At 47.2% G+C, this 22,602-nt stretch overlaps 1 protein-coding gene across 1 annotated transcript in view; it reads left to right on the forward strand.

Annotated features, from left to right (window-relative positions):
- The first annotated feature begins 10,525 nt into the window (after positions 1-10,525).
- The window catches only part of SDC1 (syndecan 1), a 37,866-nt gene continuing 25,789 nt past the window's right edge, over positions 10,526-22,602 (forward strand). The window contains exon 1 of the mRNA XM_044290231.1: positions 10,526-10,623. Coding sequence (XP_044146166.1) covers positions 10,567-10,623 — 57 coding nt within the window. The 5' untranslated portion in view covers positions 10,526-10,566. The remainder of the gene's footprint in view (positions 10,624-22,602) is intronic.

A 22,602-nucleotide genomic window follows, 5' to 3' on the forward strand; every position in this document is an offset into this window, starting at 1 on the left:
ATACAAATTGTACTTAGACTTTTTTAGTGAAATATAATGCAGTTCCGTCTGAACTAATACCATCGTTTGCATTATAGGAGCGGATCCGTCTGTACAAATACCAGACGGATCCGCTCCGAACGCAAGTGTAAAAGTAGCCTTACATAGCGCTCTAGCATAGCAGTCTATGATTATAATAGTACCTTTGATGTTTTCTTGTGAAGTTCCCCCAAGGCAAAAACAGACTTTTATTCATATGTAAATTAGGGCTCGCAAGTGCCCAGGGGCAGCGTTTACCTCGTTGGTGCCCAGGCTGTTCTGCCTCTTTTCGTCATATTCCCGCCCCAGCCTCTTCCTCTGCCCGCCCCGCTCTTCCTTTGCGTCCATCCTGTTTTCGCGCCAAACAGGTAGAAAGCCTTCATCCAGACACAAGGCTCCCAGCTTCTGAGCCCAGCTGCCTATTTAAGGACAGCCAGCTGCTGCCAAAACCCAGACCGGCATTTAAAATCTGGTCCGGTATTTGACCTCACCCGGCTGTAAATCAGTCCAGCAGCACATGCTGGGAGGAAAATACCTGTTTTACCAGACCAAACCTCTCACATACCCCCTTCCCCCTTGTTCAATCCTGAGGGGGTGAACACACACCAGACAGGGCATCCGCGTTTCCCTGTAACTGGCCTGCCCTGTGTTTCACCGAAAACGTAAAGTTTTGTAGGCAGAGAAATCATCGGGTGACCCGGGCATTTCTGTTCTTGGCCTGGCTCATCCACTTCAGAGGGGAGTGGTCAGTCACCAGGCAGAATTTTCTCCCCAATAAATGATAGCAGAGAGATTCTAGTGCCCACTTGATAGCCAGGCACTCTCTCTCCACTATACTATACCGGGTCTCGGGTGGGGTGAGCTTACAGCTGAGGAAGACAACTGGATGCTCCTACCCGTTGACTTCCTGAGACAGTACAGTACTACTTCGGAGGCATCGGTCTGTACTATAAACTCCCTTTTGAAGTCGGGTGACCCGTACAGGGCCGACTTCAAAGCGGAGAAAGCCTCTTCCGCCAGATCATCCCAGCGAACCATCATTGACTTGTGTCCCTTCAAGAGTCTTGTCAAAAGGCGCGGATAGAGTAGCAAAGTGGGGAACAAACCTCATGTAATAGCCCACCATTCCCAGGAATGACTTTATTTGCCTAGTGGTGACAGGTCGGGCTAATTCCGTATCACCTCTATTTTGTTCACTTGGGGTTTGATGACTCTGCGCCCAATTACATACCCTAGGTACATAGTCTCTTCTAACCCTATTGCACGTTTTTTGGGGTTAGCGGTTAGGCCAGCTTTCCAAAGGGAGTCCACTACAGCCTGCACTTTGGGTAGGTGACTTTCCCAGTCGGTACGGTGTATGTCGATATCATCCAGGTAAACCGAAGCGTACCGACGATGTGGACGAATCACAATGTCCATTAGTCGCTGAAAAGTGGCGGGGGCGCCATGCAGACCAAAGGGTAAGACCTTATATTGATACAGCCCCTCAGGTGTGACAAAGGCAGTTTTCTCTTTGGCAGCCTACATTAAGGGCACCTGCCAGTACCCTTTCGTGAGGTCCAAAACAGAAAAATACTGGGCTTGTCCTAACCTCTCGATGAGTTCATCTGCCTGGGGCATGGGTATCAGACACTCTCATAGCAGGCCACAGTGCCGGGAAGCCCGGGAAGTCTCTCCCTATTATGAGTTCATAGTGTAGATTTGTGGCGACAGCCACCTCGTGGATCCATCTACCGACCACCGTGGTTAGAGACACCAGCATGGTGGGGTAGTCTTTTAAGTCTCCTTGGATGCACATCACCCCGACTTTCCGGCCAGTATACTCAGTGGACCGCACCAGGGTAGCCCTTACTAGGGTCACAAGACTCCCTGAGTCCAGCAGAGCTTCTGCCGGAGTGTCTCCCACTTCCACCTGGCACAAGTGATCTAGAGACTCTGGGGTACCTGTTGCACACAGCCTCCTGGCATATAGCGACTAACGGTAGCCATAGTTAGTGTCCATAGGCTCAACCCGATGGAGACAGTCAGCCCTTAAATGGCCAGGCTCCTGACACCGCCAGCAGACTATCGGAGCCAGGTCCGCCGTGGGTACATCCCGGGCGGGTTTTATCGGCTCAAATCTCCAGGCCTGGGGTGGAGATTTCCAGGGTTTGGCGACCCCCCTCCAGACAGAACACTCCTTTCGATTCCTGGTGGCGTCATAGCGTTCCACCAGGTCCACCATCTCAAGGGCATTACCAGGAGACACTTGTCCGATCCAGTGCTGGAAAGGTTATGGCAAAGCCCTCCAGAACATATCGGCTAATAGTCTATCCAGCATAGCCGTGGCACTCAGTACATCAGGCTGTAGCTACTTTTGCAAAAGGTGGAGTAAGTCATAATGCTGGGTCCTTGCAGGCTCAGCCAGCTTAAACCCCCCACTAATGTGCCCGCTGGGCCTGGAACAACACATTCCCCCCCAGTCTTGCCAAAATCTCACCCTTTACTTTTTGGTAGTCGGCCGCTTGATCGTCTAGCAAGTCGAAATATACTCGCTGGAAATCGGATGCCAGGAATGGTGCGATGACCTCAGCCCACTGGTCTCGGGGTAGCTTTTCCCTGATGGTCACTTTCTCGTACATCGCAGGTAGGTTTCGATGTCGTCTGTGGGGGTCATCTTAGGAATCGCGGCACGGACTGCTTTCCGGGCATTCTGGACACTCTGGGTTCCTCCTGCTGTCTGCAAAGCCATCACGTGTTGTAGCAGCAACTGGTTAGTCTCCTGCAGCTGCTTATTAGCCTTACGTTGATGCAGGTTTGTCTCTCGCTGCTGCTGATTAGCCTCCATGAGGGCCTTCACAATAGCCACCATTTTGTTGTGGGGGCACTGGTTGTTATACAGTTGGTTTAATGTACAACATACAACCGTGCCTGAAAAATGCAGAAACAAAAAATATTGGCGTTCACACCAGCTTTACTGTTCTTGCCCGCATTCTCTACCAATTCTGGGGACACGCTCTGGTAGACAGGATTAGCGGACGCAGTATAGAGGCAACAACAAGTTCTTTGGATCAAACAGTTCAGTGTTTTATTCACACTTTAGGCAAGTGACAAAACATATTCAAACAAAAAGTGACCTTGCGGTGTTGGTTGTAATTCACACCATGTGGCAATTCTGCCTCAAAGAGTCCTTGCTCATAGCAGCACCAACCTGTTTTTGCGCCAAACAGGTTGCAAGCCTTCATCCAAACACAAGGCTCCCAGATCCCAACACAGAGACATGGCTTCTGAGCCCAGCTGCCTATTTAAGGACAGCCAGGTGCTGCCAAAAACCCAGACCGGCATTTAAAATCCGGTACAGTATTTGACCTCACCTGGCTGTAAATCAGCCCAGCATCACATGCTGCAAGGAAAATACCTGTTTTCCCAGACCAAACCTCTCACTGTGTCACACTAGATAAAGTATAAACTCAAACAAGAAAAGTCAACAATCCAAACGGAGGTCCTGCTGCCATGGAACAGAACCTTTTGGGGTCATGAAGAAGTCCGCGTAAAAATCCTGAAGCTCTAGGCCCGAAGAATGGGGTCTTCCAAGCGGCGTAGTGTCCAAAGGAACAGCTGGGGAAGGGAAACTGTGGCCAAGATCCCCATCTGACTTGGTATCATGGATCAGGGTGAAATTGTGGAGAAGGACTCAAGCCTTGATGACCCAATCCACATTATCCAGGTCCATCTTAATGGCTGAATGGAACACTCTCCACCTAGAGACAAGTATTGAAAGTGTGCTCAATGTATTTGCGAGCTCTGGTGAGCCGGCAATTAAATACGCACCTCCAGGTGTCCAGTCCTCGTCTGGGGAAAGAATGCATAGATGCTGGGACAGTTCAAACCCTTTATCTACCATAATGATGAAGGGGGCCGGTGGTCGAGAAGAGCCAGGCAGGGGTTGGGCTTAAGGTAGGGACTCTTGGTTGTTAAGAAGATGCTCACCCATTCTGGAAGACCTGAAGATGCCAGCATCCGCCGTGCTCCCATAGGCTCCAATATCCACAGTCACAAACAGATAATTGCTATCAGCCGATGCAAACAGCCCCACCGAAAAATACGGCTTGTAATTGCTGAAACGGGAGACGGAGTTGGCAGACTTCTTAACACGGATGTGCTTTCCGTTCAGTGCCCCCATGCAGTTTGGAAACTGTGCAGCGTCCTGAAACCCACCAGTGATCTGCAGCCAGTCTTCTGGTGTGGGTGGAGGCATCACAGTATCCTTGATGGTCGCCCAGATGAGCTGGCAGGTTGACCAGATGATCCCCATGATGGTTGATGTTCCCAGGAGGAACTCAACATGGAGGGAAGCGAAAGAGTTTCCAGTAGCCAGAAATCTGTGCAAAGAAATAAAAATTTAAATGAACAGATCCGCGTGAAGTTTGGTGCAACCTACAATATTTCATATCTTTACAACTAGATTTTCCAGCTTTTGTCACAAGCAGTGGGATGCGGCGGGCCCTATTGTGGTAAAGGTGCTTCCCAACCGTCCTGGATCTGGCCGGACAATCCCGGATTTCGGTGGCTGTCCTACGGTCCCGGGAGGGCCGAGGTATGTCCTGCTCTTTCAGCTGTCTCTGTGTCCTTAGGATGCAATGGTGAAGCAGAGAGCTGTCCACTCACTGCTCCACCATTCAACTGCTGGCGCTCCCCACAGGCACCATGCGGTCACATACACATGACACTGCTGGGAGGAGGAGCGTGCAGACCTGGGAATCAGCCTGTGCCCTCCTATACAGCCCAACAACGCTAGATGTTTGTGACCGCATAGTGCCTGCTGGGGAACGCAGGAAGTGCTCTGATCATTGGGAGAACAGCCCTCGTTGAGTTTTTGTTTTTTTAACCGAGGTGGCACTACAGAAAGGGGGGCACAATGTGGGCATTACTACTGAAAAGGGGTCACAATGTGGGAATTACTACTGTGAGGGAGCACAATATGGGCATTACTACTGAAAAGGGGGCAAAATGCAGGCATTAGTACTGTGAGGGAGCATAATGTGGGCATAACTACTGAAAAGGGGGCACAATGTGGGCATTACTACTGAAAAGGGGGCACAATCAGGGCCGGTGCTACCATAAGGCATACCAAGCGGCCGCCTTAGGGCGCACCCTGGGGGAGGGCGGAAAAATGTGACATGGAGGGGGAGAAATGTGACATGGGGGTCTGATGGCTGACATTGGGGGCTGATGGCTGGGGGATGATGTCTGACATGGGGTTCTGATCTGAGGTCTGATTAACATTGGGGGTCTGATTGCTGGTCTGACCTGAGGTGTAATGGAAAATATTTTTTTCTTACTATCCTCCTCTAAAACCTAGGTGTGTCTTAGAGGGCGAAAAATATGGTCCTTAAACCAGCCATTGTCTGAAGCAGAGAGAAGATACCAGGACCACAGAGAGGAGAAGTGTGTGTGTGTGGGGGGGGGGGGGGGGGCGCCAAAATGTAGCTTCGCTTGTGTTGGCAAAAATCCCTGCACCGGCCCTGGGCACAATGTGGGCATAACTACTGTAATGGGTCACAATTTGAGCATTACTACTGAAAAAGGGGCACAATGTGAGCATTGCTACTGAAATAGGGGCACAATGTGAGCATTACTACTGAAATAGGGGCACAATGTGAGCATTACTGCTAAAATAGGGGCACAATGTGAGCATTACTGCTAAAATAGGGGCACAATGTGAGCATTACTGCTGAAAAGGAGGCACAATGTGGGCATAACTATTGTGAGGGGTCACAATGTGGGCATAACTACTGAAAAGTGGGCACAATAACAAAATAACGTGGTCATAAAAGGCAGAAAGATGCTCAACACTCCATATGCTCTTGGACATTTATAATTGGGGGAGCAGATCCTACACATGTGATCTGTTGCTAACGGCAATCCCCAGCAAAAATGCATACAATGCAGGATGCCGTCAGCGGACCACATGTACCACAGAAACATCCTACACAGGATAGCCAAATGTGTGGATGGAATTGGCTATATAAAGCAGACATTTACAAAGAAAAAATGGTGCACTGTGGCCTGCGTCACATGAGTCAGTGATAGGTGGACTCCCACCCTCCTCCCACTGTATGTGTCATTTCACGCTGGAGGCAACTGGGAGCTGCTGGCTGTGTGTCGGACTTTATGCCCCTATCCATAGTTGCTCATATGGCATAGATAAGTTAGCGCAGGGGCGTACATAGGAATCATTGGGCCCCATAGCAAGAATATGAATTGGGCCCCCTAACTCCGCCCACTAACCACCCCTGGCCCATCCCACTACCTACCCTGGCTCCTCCCCTGCCACCCCCCCCCCCCCCATTGTATTCCTACTGACCCAGAGAATAAAAGGCACAGGTCAGTTTCGCCGCAAAGGGAACGCTGTAGGAACAAAACCCGTAAAATGGTGGAGGAATTTAGTTGTTTTTTTTTTCAATTCCACCCCATTTGGAATTTTTTGCTGCCCGCTTCCCACTACATTGTATGCCATACTAAATGGTGGCATTAGAAAGTACAACTTGTCCCGAAAAAAATAAGCCCTCATATGGATATGTGACCGGATAAATAAAAAAGTTATGGCTCAAGGAAGATAGGGAAGAAAAATGAAAATGAAAAAATGAAAAAAACAAAAAAAAAAAACTCTGGTATCCTGTTAAAGGGGTTATCCAACCCCTATTATGCCCCCCAAAATGCTTGGCCACTGCATACAGGTAATACTTATGCTCGGGGGGGGGGGGGTGCAGCCAATAGCAGGCCATGAAGCAAATGAGCCTTCTTAGCGTCACCCGTGATCGTTCCCATTGTGGCCTGCTATTGACTGCCCCCCACGTCTCTGGATGTTTTCATTCATGTGACAGGGGGTTGCAGTGGTGGCCATGTGGGCATCAGTGACGCGGCTGCCGGGAGCGGGCAAAGTATTACCTGTATGAGGTGCCCTGGCATTTTGGGGGGCATTATAGGGTTTGGATAACCCCTTTAACTCCTTGCTGCTGATGCTTAGTTTACCATGAGAAAAAAAGCCATTTATCATGAATATATTGACTTGAGTATAAGTTGATATCGCTGTCACGCAAGAAATAAAAGCGTGAACATCATACGTTATATCCAAAAAACTATGATCTATTACACGTTACACAGCAATAATGTTGTTAGACCTTGCACACACCAGTAACTCCGCCATATGGTGCCTCTCCCATACACTGTGCACAAATAATAACATAATATGCTATACAGGTAAATAATCCTATTAAGGGTCCATTCAGACGTCCATAGTGTTTTGCGGTCTACAAATTGCGGACTGCAAAACACTGACGCCGCACATCACCGGCTGCGGACAAGAATAGGACATGCTCTATTTTTTTCCGGAGCCGCGGACCTAAAGTTTGGGGCAGTGGACAGGAAATGCGGATGCGGACAGCACACTGTGTGCTGTCCGCATCTTTTCCAGCCCAATTGAAAATGAATGGGTCCGCACAATTGCGAAACGGATCCGGACCCATTCAACAAAAGTCTGAATGGACTCTTATACAATGTGCACAATTAAAGCCGCCATATCCTGCACACAGTGGGACAGGGCAGCTATTAGCAATTTTTTTGTCCCATAATTGCCACAGTCAGTGCCACTAGGCCATGTTAGAGGTGGCAGATGTCAGGGACACTGCAGTGGGTGGGAGATTGGAAGCTGCTCGAGGCTCTATGAGGGGAGTGTGTTCTGTCAGAATACTATACCTTATCAGGTACCACTTAATGCGCATGCGCGAAACCAGCCAGGACACACTGCGCCTGCCCTCGGAGCCACGGCTGGGTAGGAGAGGGTGTGCATGTGCGGCTATATACTCCCGTCGGCCACACACATCAGAATTACACCACGCCTGAGCACTGTGCTCTATTGTGTACAGAATGGGGGGGGGGGGTTTCGGAGGAAGCAAGCAGGGCTGGCCAGGACTGAACGGAGGACAAGTGGGCGTGCTTCCTCAATGCCCGATAAACTGTCTGCAGATGTAGGGGGGGGGGGGCCTTCCATGCGATCCGGGCCCTCCCATGCCATGGGCCCCATAGCAGCTGCGTGGTCTGCCTATATGGTAGGTACGCCACTGGGTTAGCATTAGGTCCCGTGCCACTTTGAGATACCTTGACGGGTGCGTGGATTCCGGTATGTTCTTGATATAAGAATATATTGGCGAAAGTCTCATTTTAATATCAGTGTGAGGGTGTGAGCCGTGTATCGGGGTGGGCTGCCCAGGATACAGTGAAGTCACGAACAAGAAAAACGACTCTGACACCAGCTCTTGTACAAAAACAGAAACTTTACTGAATAGTGGTATTAAACAGGATATCACATGCCGTTCCAAATGTAGTGAACATAAAATCAGATTACATACACTCAGCCTGGAGGCTAAGACCCCTGTGTTGCACAGCACTGCGCCCTGCAATGGTAGCCGGAAAACACTTGTGCAATTTACCTACTGCGAGCAGAGCTAACTCTGCCTCGCCATACATGTTATTACTCTGAGGAACAGGAACAATTGTGTGTGTGTGTGTGAGATACAGGCTAGCCCGCGGTGCAACACAGCAGCTTACAATCTTACCAGCCTATACAGTGATTTCCACCTCCCTTTTCCCCCAAACTGTAATGTGGCACGTGCCTAATATATATATCACTCTGGATAAAAGCGCTGGGGGGTAACTGGAGATTATGGTGAAGTGCTCTCTGTTCTCCGGAGCGAACCAGAACTTTAACTGATAAGTCCTTGTGATAAACAAGCAGCAATTCTTGGTAGCCTGCCACTCAGCAGCACTAACTAACCACCGGAAGGTTTGATCTCAGTCTCTAGTATTTAGGTGCCAATCTTATATTGAGGTGCATGCACGTTCTGTCTTACCGCTCGGGTCTGCTCTGCCTCAGCTGGTGACTGCGAACTGAACAAAGGCTGATCCACGCACGTGCGGTACCGCAGGGTCCGTTGCTTTGCTCTTCAGCGATCCTGGCAGCTGTACTCCTACTCCTGGACCGGATCCGGGTCCGTGACACGATCAGCTTCACTTGGCTGCAGTCCTGGTCGCAAAAGGGTGACTCCACGCTAGGATGTTAATGGATGTCTGCTCTCACACACTTTACCAGTCTGCAACTAAGTGTACTTTCACACTTGCGGCAAAACGTATGCAAACGGATGGCATTTGTCATATGGATCCGGATCCTGATCTGTCTGACAAATGCATTAAAAAATGCCGGATCCGTCTCTCCGGTGTCATCCGGAAAAAACGGATTAGCCATTTATTTATTTTTTTCAAATTTTTTGTGGTCTGAGCATGCGCAGACCGCAAAAACTGATCCGTTTTGCCGGAACATTCGGCATTAATGCATTTCAATGGGAAATTGGTGTGGTGAGAGGGCAGTACGGGTACTGGGCGAGGTTAGGCATTTATAGATGCATTGGGCGGAGTCAGAGGCGTGGCTTAGTGCTATAACATTTGCTACGGTGCGCTATTGTCCCTCCTCGTCATTTTTTTAAAATTTGGTAGGTACGGAAAAGGGATAGAGGAAACATTATTTATATACGTATGCCGGTGACATGGGACACAGCAGGGGACATCCAGTACCTCTAGGGGGGGGGGTGGCAGTTGTACCTCAGGGTGATGAGGAGACGCTTTTTCCCAGACAGGGGGCGTCTCCTGTTGGTGTCCTGAAGTGTTAATCCATACCTCCCAACTTTTGGAAATCACAAAGAGGGACAATATTTGCGGCCATTTTCTTAACACTAGGCCACGCCTCTAACTCCGCCGACAGCAATTACTGACTCCGTCAGAACGGCGGCAGCTGGGGATCGGTGAGTGTAAGCCCCAAGACAATTTTTTTTCTTGCGCTTCAATATCCATTTATATATTCGCACATAAATCATCGGATTATAGATATTTTAAGGTCCAAATAATGAAGTTCTGGTCTAATATACAGGTAGAGACCATACAGGGACTAAAGCAGCCCGTCAAACGTCGGGACGGACATCTGGCAGAGTGCCTGGAATCACTCCGGGCGCCGGTTCTGGTACAGAGTGTGGACGGGTCCCTTCCAGTCCCGCCAAAACACATTCGGATGAAGCCCACATCGCGGACGCTCCCCAGATTGCCTCGAAATCGGCCAGAGCAGGAGTACTCGGCCCACAGGTGGTGAGGACATGCTACACTCCAAAATATGCCTGAAACACAGCAAAAACCCCAGCAAACAGCCACAGGAATCCGACAAAGCTTTCTATGTGTGCAAACCAGAGAAAATGGATCATGTGACAATCCTGGGGAGTGGGTGATTGGGAAAATATAACAAATAACGGCCGTTAAAAACGGATGGCAGACGGCTGTTATAAACGGTTCTCAGTTTGGCCGACTGGGTGCAGCGCGGACTAGGCTCGGCAGGGGGCGCTCCGGGCACACGGTGTCAGCGCAGGGGGCGGTGCCTGGACGCCGGGCGGCTCCTCCTCCTGGAGTATAGGGCAGGCTCCCGGCGTCTCGGGAGGACTAGCAGTTTGGAGCGAGGACGGGCTGAGGATGGACGCGTTACCGCTGCTCTGCCTGCTGGGGGTCTTCTGCTCACTGGCGCTAGCGGTAAGTAGCAGCCGGGGGTGACTTACCTTCTGATACCGGTGTGGGGTGTTGAGGGTGGGGACCCGCCGGCGGACAATGGAGGGAAAGTGACAACAGGTGAGCACGTTGTGCTATAGTGCAGGTGTGACTACTACCCCCAGTATGTACTGTGCGTACTCCTATATATGTGACTACTACTCCTAGTATACCAGTGCATTCCCTATAGGTATCACTACTACCCCCAGTCTATATTGTGCTTATACCGTGTGACTACTACTCCTAGTATACCTGTGCATACCATATATGTGTCACTACTACCCCCAGTCTATATTGTGCTTATACTGTGTGACTACTACTCCTAGTATACCTGTGTGAACCCTATAGGCGTCACTACTACCCCTATTCTATATTGTGCTTACACTATGTGTGTGTGACTGACTACTACTCCCAGTATACCTGTGCAGACCCTGTGGGTGTGCCTACTATTCTAGGATTGTTTGGTTTACTCTATGGGTGTGACTACTACCCCCAGTATGCATTGTGCTTACTCTGTAGTTTCAGTGGAGGGGTAAATCTGATTTCCCCCATAGCGGTGATTACTCTGCAGGTATTAGTGTAGGTTTTCTTGTGCTATAGGTGACCATGGCTCTATAGGTAGGTGCGCTGTGTAGGTAGGTGTGTGTATCTCGCACTTTAATGTGCCTGCGCTGTAGTCAGGGGGTGCACCACCAATGAGGCCAGGTGAGGCGATTGCCTCAGGTAGGGGCCATGGGGGGGGGGGGGGCAGTGGAAGGGCCATGGGTGCTTTCATTGTGACAAAGGGTTTAGGTTAAGAAATTGGGGGGGCGGGCTTGCCATTTTAATTATTGCCTCAGGCACCAGAAAGGCTAGGTGCCCCCTGACTACAGTATACATGTTCCTGCTTCCTCTATAGGCTAGGAGTGTTATTGCAGTGTAGCGGTGTATTGCTAGCTCTGTAGCTGTGTGTACAGATGTGCTTGGCCTGTAGGTGGGAGAAGCATGTGCTTACACTATAGCATGCAATCTCTATGGCTCTGCTTGTGCCTTAGGGGCACATGTTATGTATATGCTTGCACTATAGGTGTGTATGGTATCTCTATACGGCTGTGCTTGCGCCGTGTGGGGCGCATGATGCGGCTGTGCTTGCGCCGTGTGGGGCGCATGATGCGGCTGTGCTTGCGCCGTGTGGGGCGCATGATGCGGCTGTGCTTGCGCCGTGTGGGGCGCATGATGCGGCTGTGCTTGCGCCGTGTGGGGCGCATGATGCGGCTGTGCGTTGTTTCACTAGATCGTGTGTGTGTGTTATATCGCGAATGTACAGTATATCTGACTGACCTGCGCTGACCGCAAGTCCAAATGTTTCCGGAAATGTGGCATGATGTGCCGCCATCTTGTTAAAGAGGCGTGCCTTTAGCATACTCTTGATTGTGTTAAAGCAAAAAAAGGAATCTCCTCTGAGGGAAAGCTTTTACCTCTGGCATCCAGATCAGATGGGATGCCCCCATACACGTCAGAGGACTGACTCCCACCAGAATCGGTGTGTTCGACATGTGGGGACTCTAGGGCAGTAGACGTTAGACTATGCATTTGTGTCTGTGATGGAGTACGTGCTGTGAACTCATCCCTGCGGTTCATGTGGCGCTGTGTAACAGCGGTATCAGTGCTCCATATTTTTATTTTATTTTTTTCTTAACAGGATTTAAAAAAAATATGGCTGCTTACTCCTAGAGACAGCGCCTCACCTGTCCACAGGTTGTATGTGGTATTGCAGCTTGACCCCAGTGAAGTAAATGGGGGTAAGCTGCAATACCTCAAACCACCCGAGGACAGGTTTGGCGCTGTTTTTGAAAGACAGCAGCTGTGATTTTCTAATCGTGGACTTGCCTTAACAGTTGTCGCGTAGCTTACTCATTGAACACATAAGGGTAGGAGGTGGGGCAGTACGTATTATAGACCTGTACCTAGTCCAGAAGGCAGGGATGCCCACTAGTGGTGGTAAGTCTTTGTCTGGCTTGGTGGCCCGGTTTAGCATGTTCAGCAGGAGAGGCGGGGGGATACAGAGGCTAATCACTGCTCGCTCTGTTGATGGACGTTTATGCTTTGGTTACTGAAGGCCCCATTCACATTTGTGTATTTGTCGTCCGAACCCGCTGAGAACGGTGGGCTTGTCCGACCCTCTAATGCAGGCATCAGCAACCTTCGCCGTTCCAGCTGCTGTGAAACTACAACTCCCAGCATGCACACTTGGCTGTTCTTGTAACTCCAATACAAGTGAAGGGAAGATTCTGAGGGTTGTAGTTTTTGAACAGCTGGAGTGCCGGAAGTTGCTGATCCCTGCTGTAGTGTGTATGAGGAGCTCCCTACTTTCTCCAGACAGATGTTGAGGAAGAGAAGGATCAGATCAGGCAAAATGAACATCTTCACCCCGGTCCTTTTGTCCACCTCAGGATAGGTCATTGATATGATTGGTACGGATCTGACACCCAACCCCCTACAATTCAGCCGCCAGCGTCGTAAACTATGCAGTGGACGGAGCCAGAAGCAGAAGGCTTGTCCGGGTTGTAAGATGTTCTGAATTGTTGGCTATAGCATATAAAATGCCTCCTGAGTGTGGTGAACCTATTCAGCTGCTTGGCTTTTACCTAGGGCCATCAGCTTTGCTGGACTCCTAGATAGAACTGGTTAGTTCTACATTGGGGAGGTTCTTAGCTGTGTAGGTGACTATCGTCTCTAACCATATCCACTTGCTCTTGGTGTCTGTCATAACATTAGAGCTCTCCTCTCCTCAAGGGGTTTCCCAATAACAGATTCCTAGAACATCCTCACAGAACTTAAAGGGGGTTCTGTGGGATTTTGATATTGATGGCTTGTCCTCAGGATAGGCCCTCAATATGACATCGGCGGGGGACGGAGCAGATGTTTGTAGAGGCTGTGGCACTCTGGTACCTGTGCTTGGTAAGATGTGCGGAGGCTGTGGCGCTCACCAGAATGCTGAGCCCTCCTCAAACTCCTGATCGGAGGGGTGCAGAGTGTCAGACACCCACTGATCTGATATTGATAACCTATCCTGAGAACAGGCCATCAATTTAAAAATACGAGAGAGCCACTTTTAAGTTTTGAGGATGTTCTAGTAGAGGTTTCTGTAGATCTCTGGCTAAACATCTGATGGGAAAGCTTCTGTAGTCTTTTCCATCTTGCAGCCAGGTGATGACAAGTCTATGGTGGCTAGGGAGACCCATAAGTCTATGTGGCACATTGCCAGCAACTATCCCCACTGATTGCTCAGGGCTGGAGGAATTTGGGGTGGTAAGGAAGCTTGATGGTGGTTAACCCACTCCTCCTTTAAATTCATGAAAGACTGAATTGATTATGGAGATGTTCTAGAAATCTGGTTAATAAAACTCTGATCTCTGCCCTGGGAAGCCTTCATGGAATCGCAGGCAATCGGAGACCGGACGCGTGACAACTATGAGCCATTGGCTGGATACTATATCTGTCACAACCAGTGCAATCCCTCATCTTAATTTGCATTATTAATCAGATTTGGGCCTCTTTTACATGGCAAAGTCTTAACCGCTCTGTGTGCCGCTATATGGTGCCTCCATATAACCCTTTTCTTCCTCTGTAAAACTCCATGCGACGAAACCCGACATGACTTGTACAGAATCTGTAAGAAACACCTCAGTAGAAAATCTTCTGCTCATGGAGATAGAGAATGATCTCCATAGACTCTTATTGATGCCTTGGTAAAGATCTGATGGCCATGTACGTGTGCCCTTAGTTGAAATGATTTAACATATGGAACCATAGGTAAACTACGTACAGTTCTGCCCATGAGGTCAGATCCATATTATTTTCCTTGCTTCTTCTCCTGAGGAGCATTGGTAATAAGGGAGATCAGACCCAGGTTTTCACATCCGTTTTCATGGCTGTGACCTTGCATCCACCAAAATATTCCTCCCATCAAGTCACAGCATTGCAGAAGGTGTACCACCAAAAAAAGGTATAATATAACTGCGAGGAGTTAGGTGAGGGCTTTGGGTGCCCAGCAGACACTAAACGTGAACCTTTCCACCATAACTCTCTAAATTACCTTTTTCTCTTTTCTTCTTACTCTTGTTTGGCCGCAGACTAGAACGGGTGATGGACGCTGAATAATAATTATGTAATCTAGAGATCAGGGTTTGTCCTTCTATGAAAGAAGCAGTGACTGCTCTCTTCAGCCTGTGTCTAATGAGCCAGAAGCCTTTTAGTAGACTGCTTTGTTGGAAGACCTCCACGAACACTGAAGCTCTGCAGATGTATGGATGTCATCGAGGCAAATCGTGGTCCGTTAGGAAATGCCAAGTTTTTATACTTCCTCAGAACACGTCTGAGACGAGAGCAATCTAATAAAACCTTCACATAAAGCTAGATGTGACCAACAGTGATGACAGCTGCAACATGAGTGTTGATAAACTTGGTCAATAGTGACAGGTGAGGAGCACAATAAAGTACCTTTAGAAGTTGATAACATCTGCCCTGATGGCGAGGGGTAACTACTTTTCCCATTTATTGGGGTTATAACGTGTCTGAATTGTCCTTTGAGATGAAGAGCTTGTGGCTTCTCCTGCTGAGTGTTGACATTTCAGCTTCATAAAATCTTGAAGTGATCTACATAGATTAAAGGGCCATATAATTTTTTTTTTTTTTATACCATCTAAGTAGACTGCTCCTTGGGCATGTTTTTCATCTTGCTAATAATCAGGAGCCATAGGATAGAAGAAAGGCTATCGTATGAATGGAGATTTCATCAAACCACTCCTCTTAGGTGGCATCAATGGGACCTAATAGGTAGTGGATTGTCGCCTATTTTGGATTATCAGATGGTCATTATCAGACATCGGGTGAAAGGCATTTTAATGTGGGTGTTCTTCTACAGAATGGTATCCTGTACCCCTAAAGAAAGTTTTTGGTATTTTAGATGCCCTTGGTGTCTGGGTCCTCCAACCATCTTGCAGATGATGCGACTCCGTGTGCACCACTGAAACGAGAGTGAGTTTCAGTATCGTGTATCTTAGATGACATTAATTATCATAGCTAACCACGTGTCTGCTTGGTTGGAAGGACTTGCTGAGCTCTTTTATTTGTCGCCCTGACCTGATGCTCTGTGTACACACATCCTCCTGTGGTGGGATCACTTACAGTATTGTCTGTAGATGGGATAAAGTTTCGTTCTCTCATTCCTGGTGATGACTTAATGCAAGGACTCCAGCCTAGAAAAAGGCAGCACCTGTGGAAGCCTTCTCCATGGGCTATGTGCATTTACCTTGTAGGCGGGACAGCCATTTCTAGCCTTTCTATCATTTTAATGGTTTTGAAGCCACTGGTATATCCATGAATGTGTGGACTATTACACCCATGGGATGGTTGGACGTGCCCGTCTTACGAATATGTGATGTATGGGGCTGATGAGCCTCTTGTGTCCCTCAGTGGACAGGTAGTCCGCTCTCCAGCACCAATGGTTGTCAGACATCTACATTTACCATGGTGACTAACAAGTTCAAAGCCTTGTTTGAGGTCATTAGATATTTCAGGCTGGGGAGAGGCCAATGTCCTTCAAAGGGATTACTGGACGGGAAGTATCACAATTACGTTCTGCCCTCCAATGTGGTCACAATGTTTCCCATATGAAGGTGCCGGTGTTATTGGTTCCTTTATACAAGTTGTCTTGCGTTACAGTTTTAAGTCCCCTTTAATTGCAGAGCCCCTGCTCGCTCTTCCAGTCCCACGTGCTTTTGGCTTCCAGCATGCGGATATGTCTTTCTTCTAAACCCCAGCAGAGCATAAAAGCACAGATTTTCCAGTTTGCTTAGTGCACATAGACCTATAGGACGGTTAAGAAAAAAGAAAAATAACAATACCATTCGGGTTCATAAATTCACAGTTGCTCAATTGCCTCTGAAGAGAACAAGTTCTGCTGTATTGACTGTGCTTTAGCACTTTTTGTTTGTACTCGGGGCACCCCCCACCTAGAGGAAATGTATGGAGAGCAATTCTAACAAAGGCAGCAGTGTTTGTACATCTGTATCTCCAGTACATAATCGGTTTTGCATTGAGCGCAGACATAATGTGGTTTTCTACCCTCAATGTTATCAGCTTCTGGGTAAAATTGCTTTAAGGGATCATGCACGTAACCCGTTAGATGTTTTGCGCTCCTCATTTTGCAGAAGAAAAGGGCTGGCCGTTAGTAGAACCGTAATGCGGACAATAATGGGACATGTTCTATTTCTTTGCAGACACGGAATGCACACAGTCATATCCTTTTTTTTTTTTTTTTTTTTATGAGGCCCCATTGAAGTGAATGGTTCTGCATACAGTCCGCAAAAAAAAAACAGAACTGGCACAGAAAAAAAAATAAGTTTGTGCATGAGCCCTAAAGGGATTGTTCAGGGTTTTACAAGTGATGGACTATTCTCAGGATAAGGGCTCATTCACATGAACGTATGGCTTTTGCGCATGTATTGCGGACCACAAATGGCAGTCCACAATATATGGGCACTGGCCGTGTGCGCTCCATGCTGCGGATGCAGACCCATTGACTTGGCAGTATGTTCTATATTCTGTGTTTTTCACGCAACGCAGGCCCCATAGAAATGAAATGGGGCTGCGTGAAAATCGCAAGCAAGTGCGGATGTGGTGCAATTTTCACGCATGGTTGCTAGGAGATGATAGGGATGAGAAACTCTGGACCCCATTAAAGTCTATTCACTTTATTATTTTCCCTTTATAACATGGTTATAAGGGAAAATAGCATTCTTAATACAGAATGCATAGTACAATAGGGCTGGAGGGGTTAAATTCCCTTCATCCACTTAATCACGCAGCTGACATTGTCTGTCTTCTTCTTTGAGGCTCTGCAAAAGGACCTTTGACGTAATCGACTTCTTCATCAAAGGTCCTTTTGCAGGTCCTCAAAGAAGACTATGCCAGCTGCACGATCAAGTGGATGAGGTTGGTTATTTTTATTTTATTTTTAAACCCTCAATTGACATACTTATCATTCTGTAATAAATAATGCTATTTTCCTTTATAACCATGTTATAATTGAAAATAATAAAATCTACAGAACACCAAAAGTCTGGATTCGGGTACAGTTTTATAAAAAAAAAAATTTCTCATGCACGTGCAAAACACATTGCCTTGCGCTGGAAAAAAAATAACACCAGTGTGCAGGGTGCCTAAGGAAAACTAGTCTGGGGGGAAAAAAAACCCACTTTCACTAAATTTCTGGTTAAAAACTGTTAATCTCATGGATTTGTTTCAGACCATGTCTATGGCAGATCATTGCCTGTTACCATTCTGTCTGGCTCCTGGAGTCCTTTCTCCACCCCGGTCTATAAGAATCTGTGTACGTCCAGTCACTGGAGCCATCTTTGATAGACGTGTTGCTGAGATTCCCAAAATTTATTTGTAGCCCAGATGAGGGTGGAAAGCTCTGGTAACGCCATTTGTCACTTTAATACTATGATTAATGGTTCAATGAAAAAATTCCCACAAGTTCAGCACTTCTTTGGCTATTTCGTCACGGAGCTAGTAGATGCCGGCATGTAGGTTGTGTCATCCGGGATCGTGACTGATGAGGCTGCTTGGAACAGAAGTCCCTGTAGACCAGGAGGAATTGGGAGTTTTCTGAAGTGATTCCACAAATGCCTAGGCTTTTCTTCTTTAACAGAAAAATCAGATTGGCCTATGGAGGGGTAAAGTCCTAAAGTTGAGTTAGGGGTAATGGGGGATGGTTGCTGTACCCCCCAGCATCATTGTATTCTGAGGTCTCTTGTGGCTCTGACTCTTTTTATGATGGACAGTGATAGAAGTTTCTTATAAAACAGTGCCGCAGGTTGGGACGCTACAGACCCACTCTTCAGTGCAACGTTACAAGTATACTGCCAGGTTTTTGTTCACACGGGTATTTGGTTCCCTTCAATAACGTTTCCATTGGTCTTTGAAGGCCCAAGTAAAGCAGTCTCCACTGAGCGACAGATCCATCATAACCATGATGGCTCCAGTGATAATTGTGTTCCTTACCTTGGAATTAGTGTCCTGAATATGGCCGTAGTGAGTTCTCCTAATACATGTGGGTCCCACCGCTGGCAGTGTTGTGGTTTATTGGAAGTTATGGTTGTAATGAGTTAAAGATTTCTTTTTTTTTTTTCCTTTACATAAAGCTGTAAAAAAGATGAATGCCGATGCAATATTGTGGAATTTTCCTAATGAGCTGTGGCTGTGAAGCCGCTTTTGTGGTCTGCATCACTAATAAACCTCCAGGAACCACTTTCCTTCTCTTAACCTATGGACTCCTGGTGGTTTTATTTCTCCCAGACGGAATTGTTTTTACATTTTGTATTTTAATAGGTTTAACTTTTGCATGGGAAGGTGGCGCTGACCTGGTCATACTTCTGTGCAGTTGACTTTATGGTGTCTTTTTGTCTTTTTATTTATATAATTTTTTAAATAATGCTGTAAAATGGCTAAAGACTTATTATAGAGTGCGGGGAAGGTGTGAGAACATTGTAACCATGTCTGCCAGCAGTGTACTGTTACGGGTTCTTCAGAGGTCACGCTTAGTTGTTCCATGCGTTTGGACCTCTCCTTTTAACTTCCATATGGAGAAGGTTTCATATTCATGAATAGCTGCAACTCTGGAGAACACCAAGGACTTCACAAGGTGCCTCACTTGTTACGTGAAGCATGACAAGTGGATAATCCATTGTATGCTGTACCACTCACGTCAAAGCCTGGAAACGACTGGGGGAATATAAAGGAAGGATGTCTACTACTACTACTTCCTGCTGGATTTGCTTCTGGCCTTGGCCCAAAAACTGCCTCCAGCCTGATCGGGATGATCAATCTCGCGCAACCAACGTTTCTATAGATATTTGAAGGCTGTTGTCTTGAGACAAGTCTCAGCTCTTCCTAGTGAGGCAAATTTCTTTACATTTTGGTATCTGATTCCTTGAAGGTTTGTCCAGCAGTCTAAACTTTTTAGAAGCCCTTTTTTAGATGGCTATAAAAAGGCATCCTCTCCTTACCAATTCCTTGCGTCTGCTGTTGCAAAACTTCTCCTGTATAACGGAGACATGTCAACACCAAAGGGGTGGCTATGGCCAGTGATTGATGGCAGTGGTCCCATGTCCACATTGACGAGTCTTCACTTATGCAGGAAGGACAAACCCAGAACCGGAGCAGTGGGATTTGGTAGGGTGAGGGTTTTACTTTTTTTTAGCCACCAAAGTTTAGACCTCCATACAAATCGGAGTATCGTTGGCCAACTGGGTTGTGCGTATACGGGGGAACCTTCTGACTCTGCAATGGCAGATGATGTCGGGAAAAGAACGAAGATTTGGGCAAGTCGAATTCTAATTCCCGATCCTTCTTTCTGGCACAAAAAGTTGCCCCCAGAGGTGTCCTGGAAGCTACTTTCTCCTTTCTTGCCATTGAAAATGCATACACGGTTGGCAGAACTGAACCAGCATTTGGCCAACAGCTGATGTATAGGCACCTTTATGGTAGGTAGTGCCACACGGTGACCTATAGAAATACATTGAGTTACACCCCTTGAGTCACCTTTTGCAGTCAATCTTGATAGTCACTGATTGCTAAAAAGCCATGGCAGATAATTTGCATGCAACTTTTCCCCCATTTCTGTGTAGATGTGATGTCATTAGGTATCCGCTCTGTTCTCTGGAAAGTTTTACTGGACTTTTTTTTTTTTTTATGGTAACCTAACTTCCACGATAACACATTGAATTGACCTGGTCTCGTCTCACGTCCTGGCGGTTACCGTAACCATTACTGAAAAGGAAAAGTAAAGCTCGACGTGATCCAGGTGTGATGCAATCTGGCGGATGACTTATCTGAAGTTGGATATGATTTTCACTTAGTCATCTGTGTACTTTTTTTCAGAAGAGCTGCCAAACCCTGCGCCGATCTCATCTCACCTGACATGTTCTAACATTAACCTGGGCGTGTGTTCATGAACCCGTACCTAGTCATGGAGGGGCCCACACGTAATGGCAGAGGCCATTCATTATTCGCAATTATGGTTTTGTGGGAAAACCAAAACTTTTACTTACCCAAGTTCTGTCCAAAAATCATCATCTTCTCGTGTACTGGCACATCTTCACAATTTCCCCTAATTAACGTCCTTGCGGTGGCTTTGCAAAAACTGCCTTGAAACCATATTGTGTGAATGCAACCCTATACTGGAAGTGACAAAAAACACTCCTTTCTATCAGAGGGCCACGGGATGGCAGAGCATGGAAAGTGCACTCTGTATGCTGCCATATAGTGCACAGTTTTGGTCCTTGTCCCCTTGAAGCAAACCTGATGTAAGGTCCCTTTAAATATTTACTATAAGTAGTAGTGGGGACACATTTGTAGTAGGAGTAGACTTTTCTATAAGGCCTCATGCACATGACTTTTCTCAGTTTTTGTGGTCTGCAGATTGCGGATGCGGTCTGTGTGCCATCTCCGTTTTTTTTTCGCACCCGTTGACTTTTTTGTAAACTGGACATACAGATGCGGAAAGCACATGGACGATCCATGTCCTTTCTGCCTCCGTATGTCTGTTCTGCAAAAAAATGCAGTTGCGACATGAACAGTATCTGTGTATTTTGCGGATCCGCAAAAAATGGTCATGTGCATGTACCCTCTCCCACCCACCAAAACAAAATACTTGAAGGAAATCGTTCTATGACAAGTTCATAGTTTTCGTTTTTAGCTGTCGGCTGGATATGAGCGCTTCCTGACCGCGAGGTAACCGCCACCATAGATGTACGTGCTATCTGTTTTATCCCCGCAAGGATCCGTCGCTTGGCTTTGTGCTTGCCGTAATACGGTAAAGAAATGCAGAAAATTGTAGAAGTAAAATGAAAGGAGTTTGAGGCTTAAGGGTAGTCCTAAATGAGATGTTCACCGACCAAGGTTTTCCAGGAAAAGCTGCACTGTGACAGCTCGGGTTAGAGACAGCGGACCTCATGTTTAAGACCAAAGTGGAGATCTTGGAGATCACAAAGATAATCGAAAGACTATGACAAAGAGGACGCAGTGATGTCTACAAAGTATGGATATGGGCGCTGAAGCACACGCCTTTAAGAAAGGTGTAGGGCCTTCAAAATCATACAAGAGGGTCATGCAGCCTCGTATATAAAGCATGTGTAGGGCTGCAGCTATCAATTACTTTAGAAATCAAGTATTCTACCAATTTAATCCGAAAATTAATATAGTACTTTAATAAGAAACTAATTCAAACGTTTTCGATAAAAACTCATCAGCACCATCAGCCCCCCTCCAATGCCATCAGTGCCCCGTTGCAGCACCAGTGAAATCACATGCTTGCCTTTCTTAGGGGCGCCACTGACACTCCAGAGATCTTCCATGCTCTTCTTCATGCCATGCACCAGGACCTGACATCATACAGGGTCATGTCATAGTGCGCGCTTAGGCTACTTTCACACTAGCGTTTTTGCTGGATCCGGCAGGGTTTGGCTAAATCCCTTCCATTACTGATAATATAACAGTCTGTATCTGTTATGAATGGATCCGGTTGTATTATCTGTAACATAGCCAAGACGGATCCGGGGAGGAGGAGGAGAGAGAATGCAGTATCTTGCAGATCGTAGACCCATTTAAGTTAATGGGTCCGCATGCATAGCACGGAGTGCACACGGTCGGTGCCTGTGCATAGGGGACTATTTGCTGTCTGTAGTACAGGGCCCTTATGTTCGTGTGCATGAGCCCCTTAAAGGGGTTCTCCAGGAATTTAAAATACTTAAAATTATTTTATTATAAAATATTATAATAAATATATTCCCAAATACTTTTCATTAGTTATAATGGCTGGTTTTGTCTAGGGAGCCATGATTAGGAGAAATAAAATGGCCGCCATCCTAGCAGTACACACAACCTGTCCTAACCACACAACAGGACAAGTTACTT

Source organism: Bufo gargarizans, chromosome 4 (genome assembly GCF_014858855.1).
Source record: "Bufo gargarizans isolate SCDJY-AF-19 chromosome 4, ASM1485885v1, whole genome shotgun sequence".
Lineage (NCBI taxonomy): Eukaryota > Metazoa > Chordata > Amphibia > Anura > Bufonidae > Bufo > Bufo gargarizans.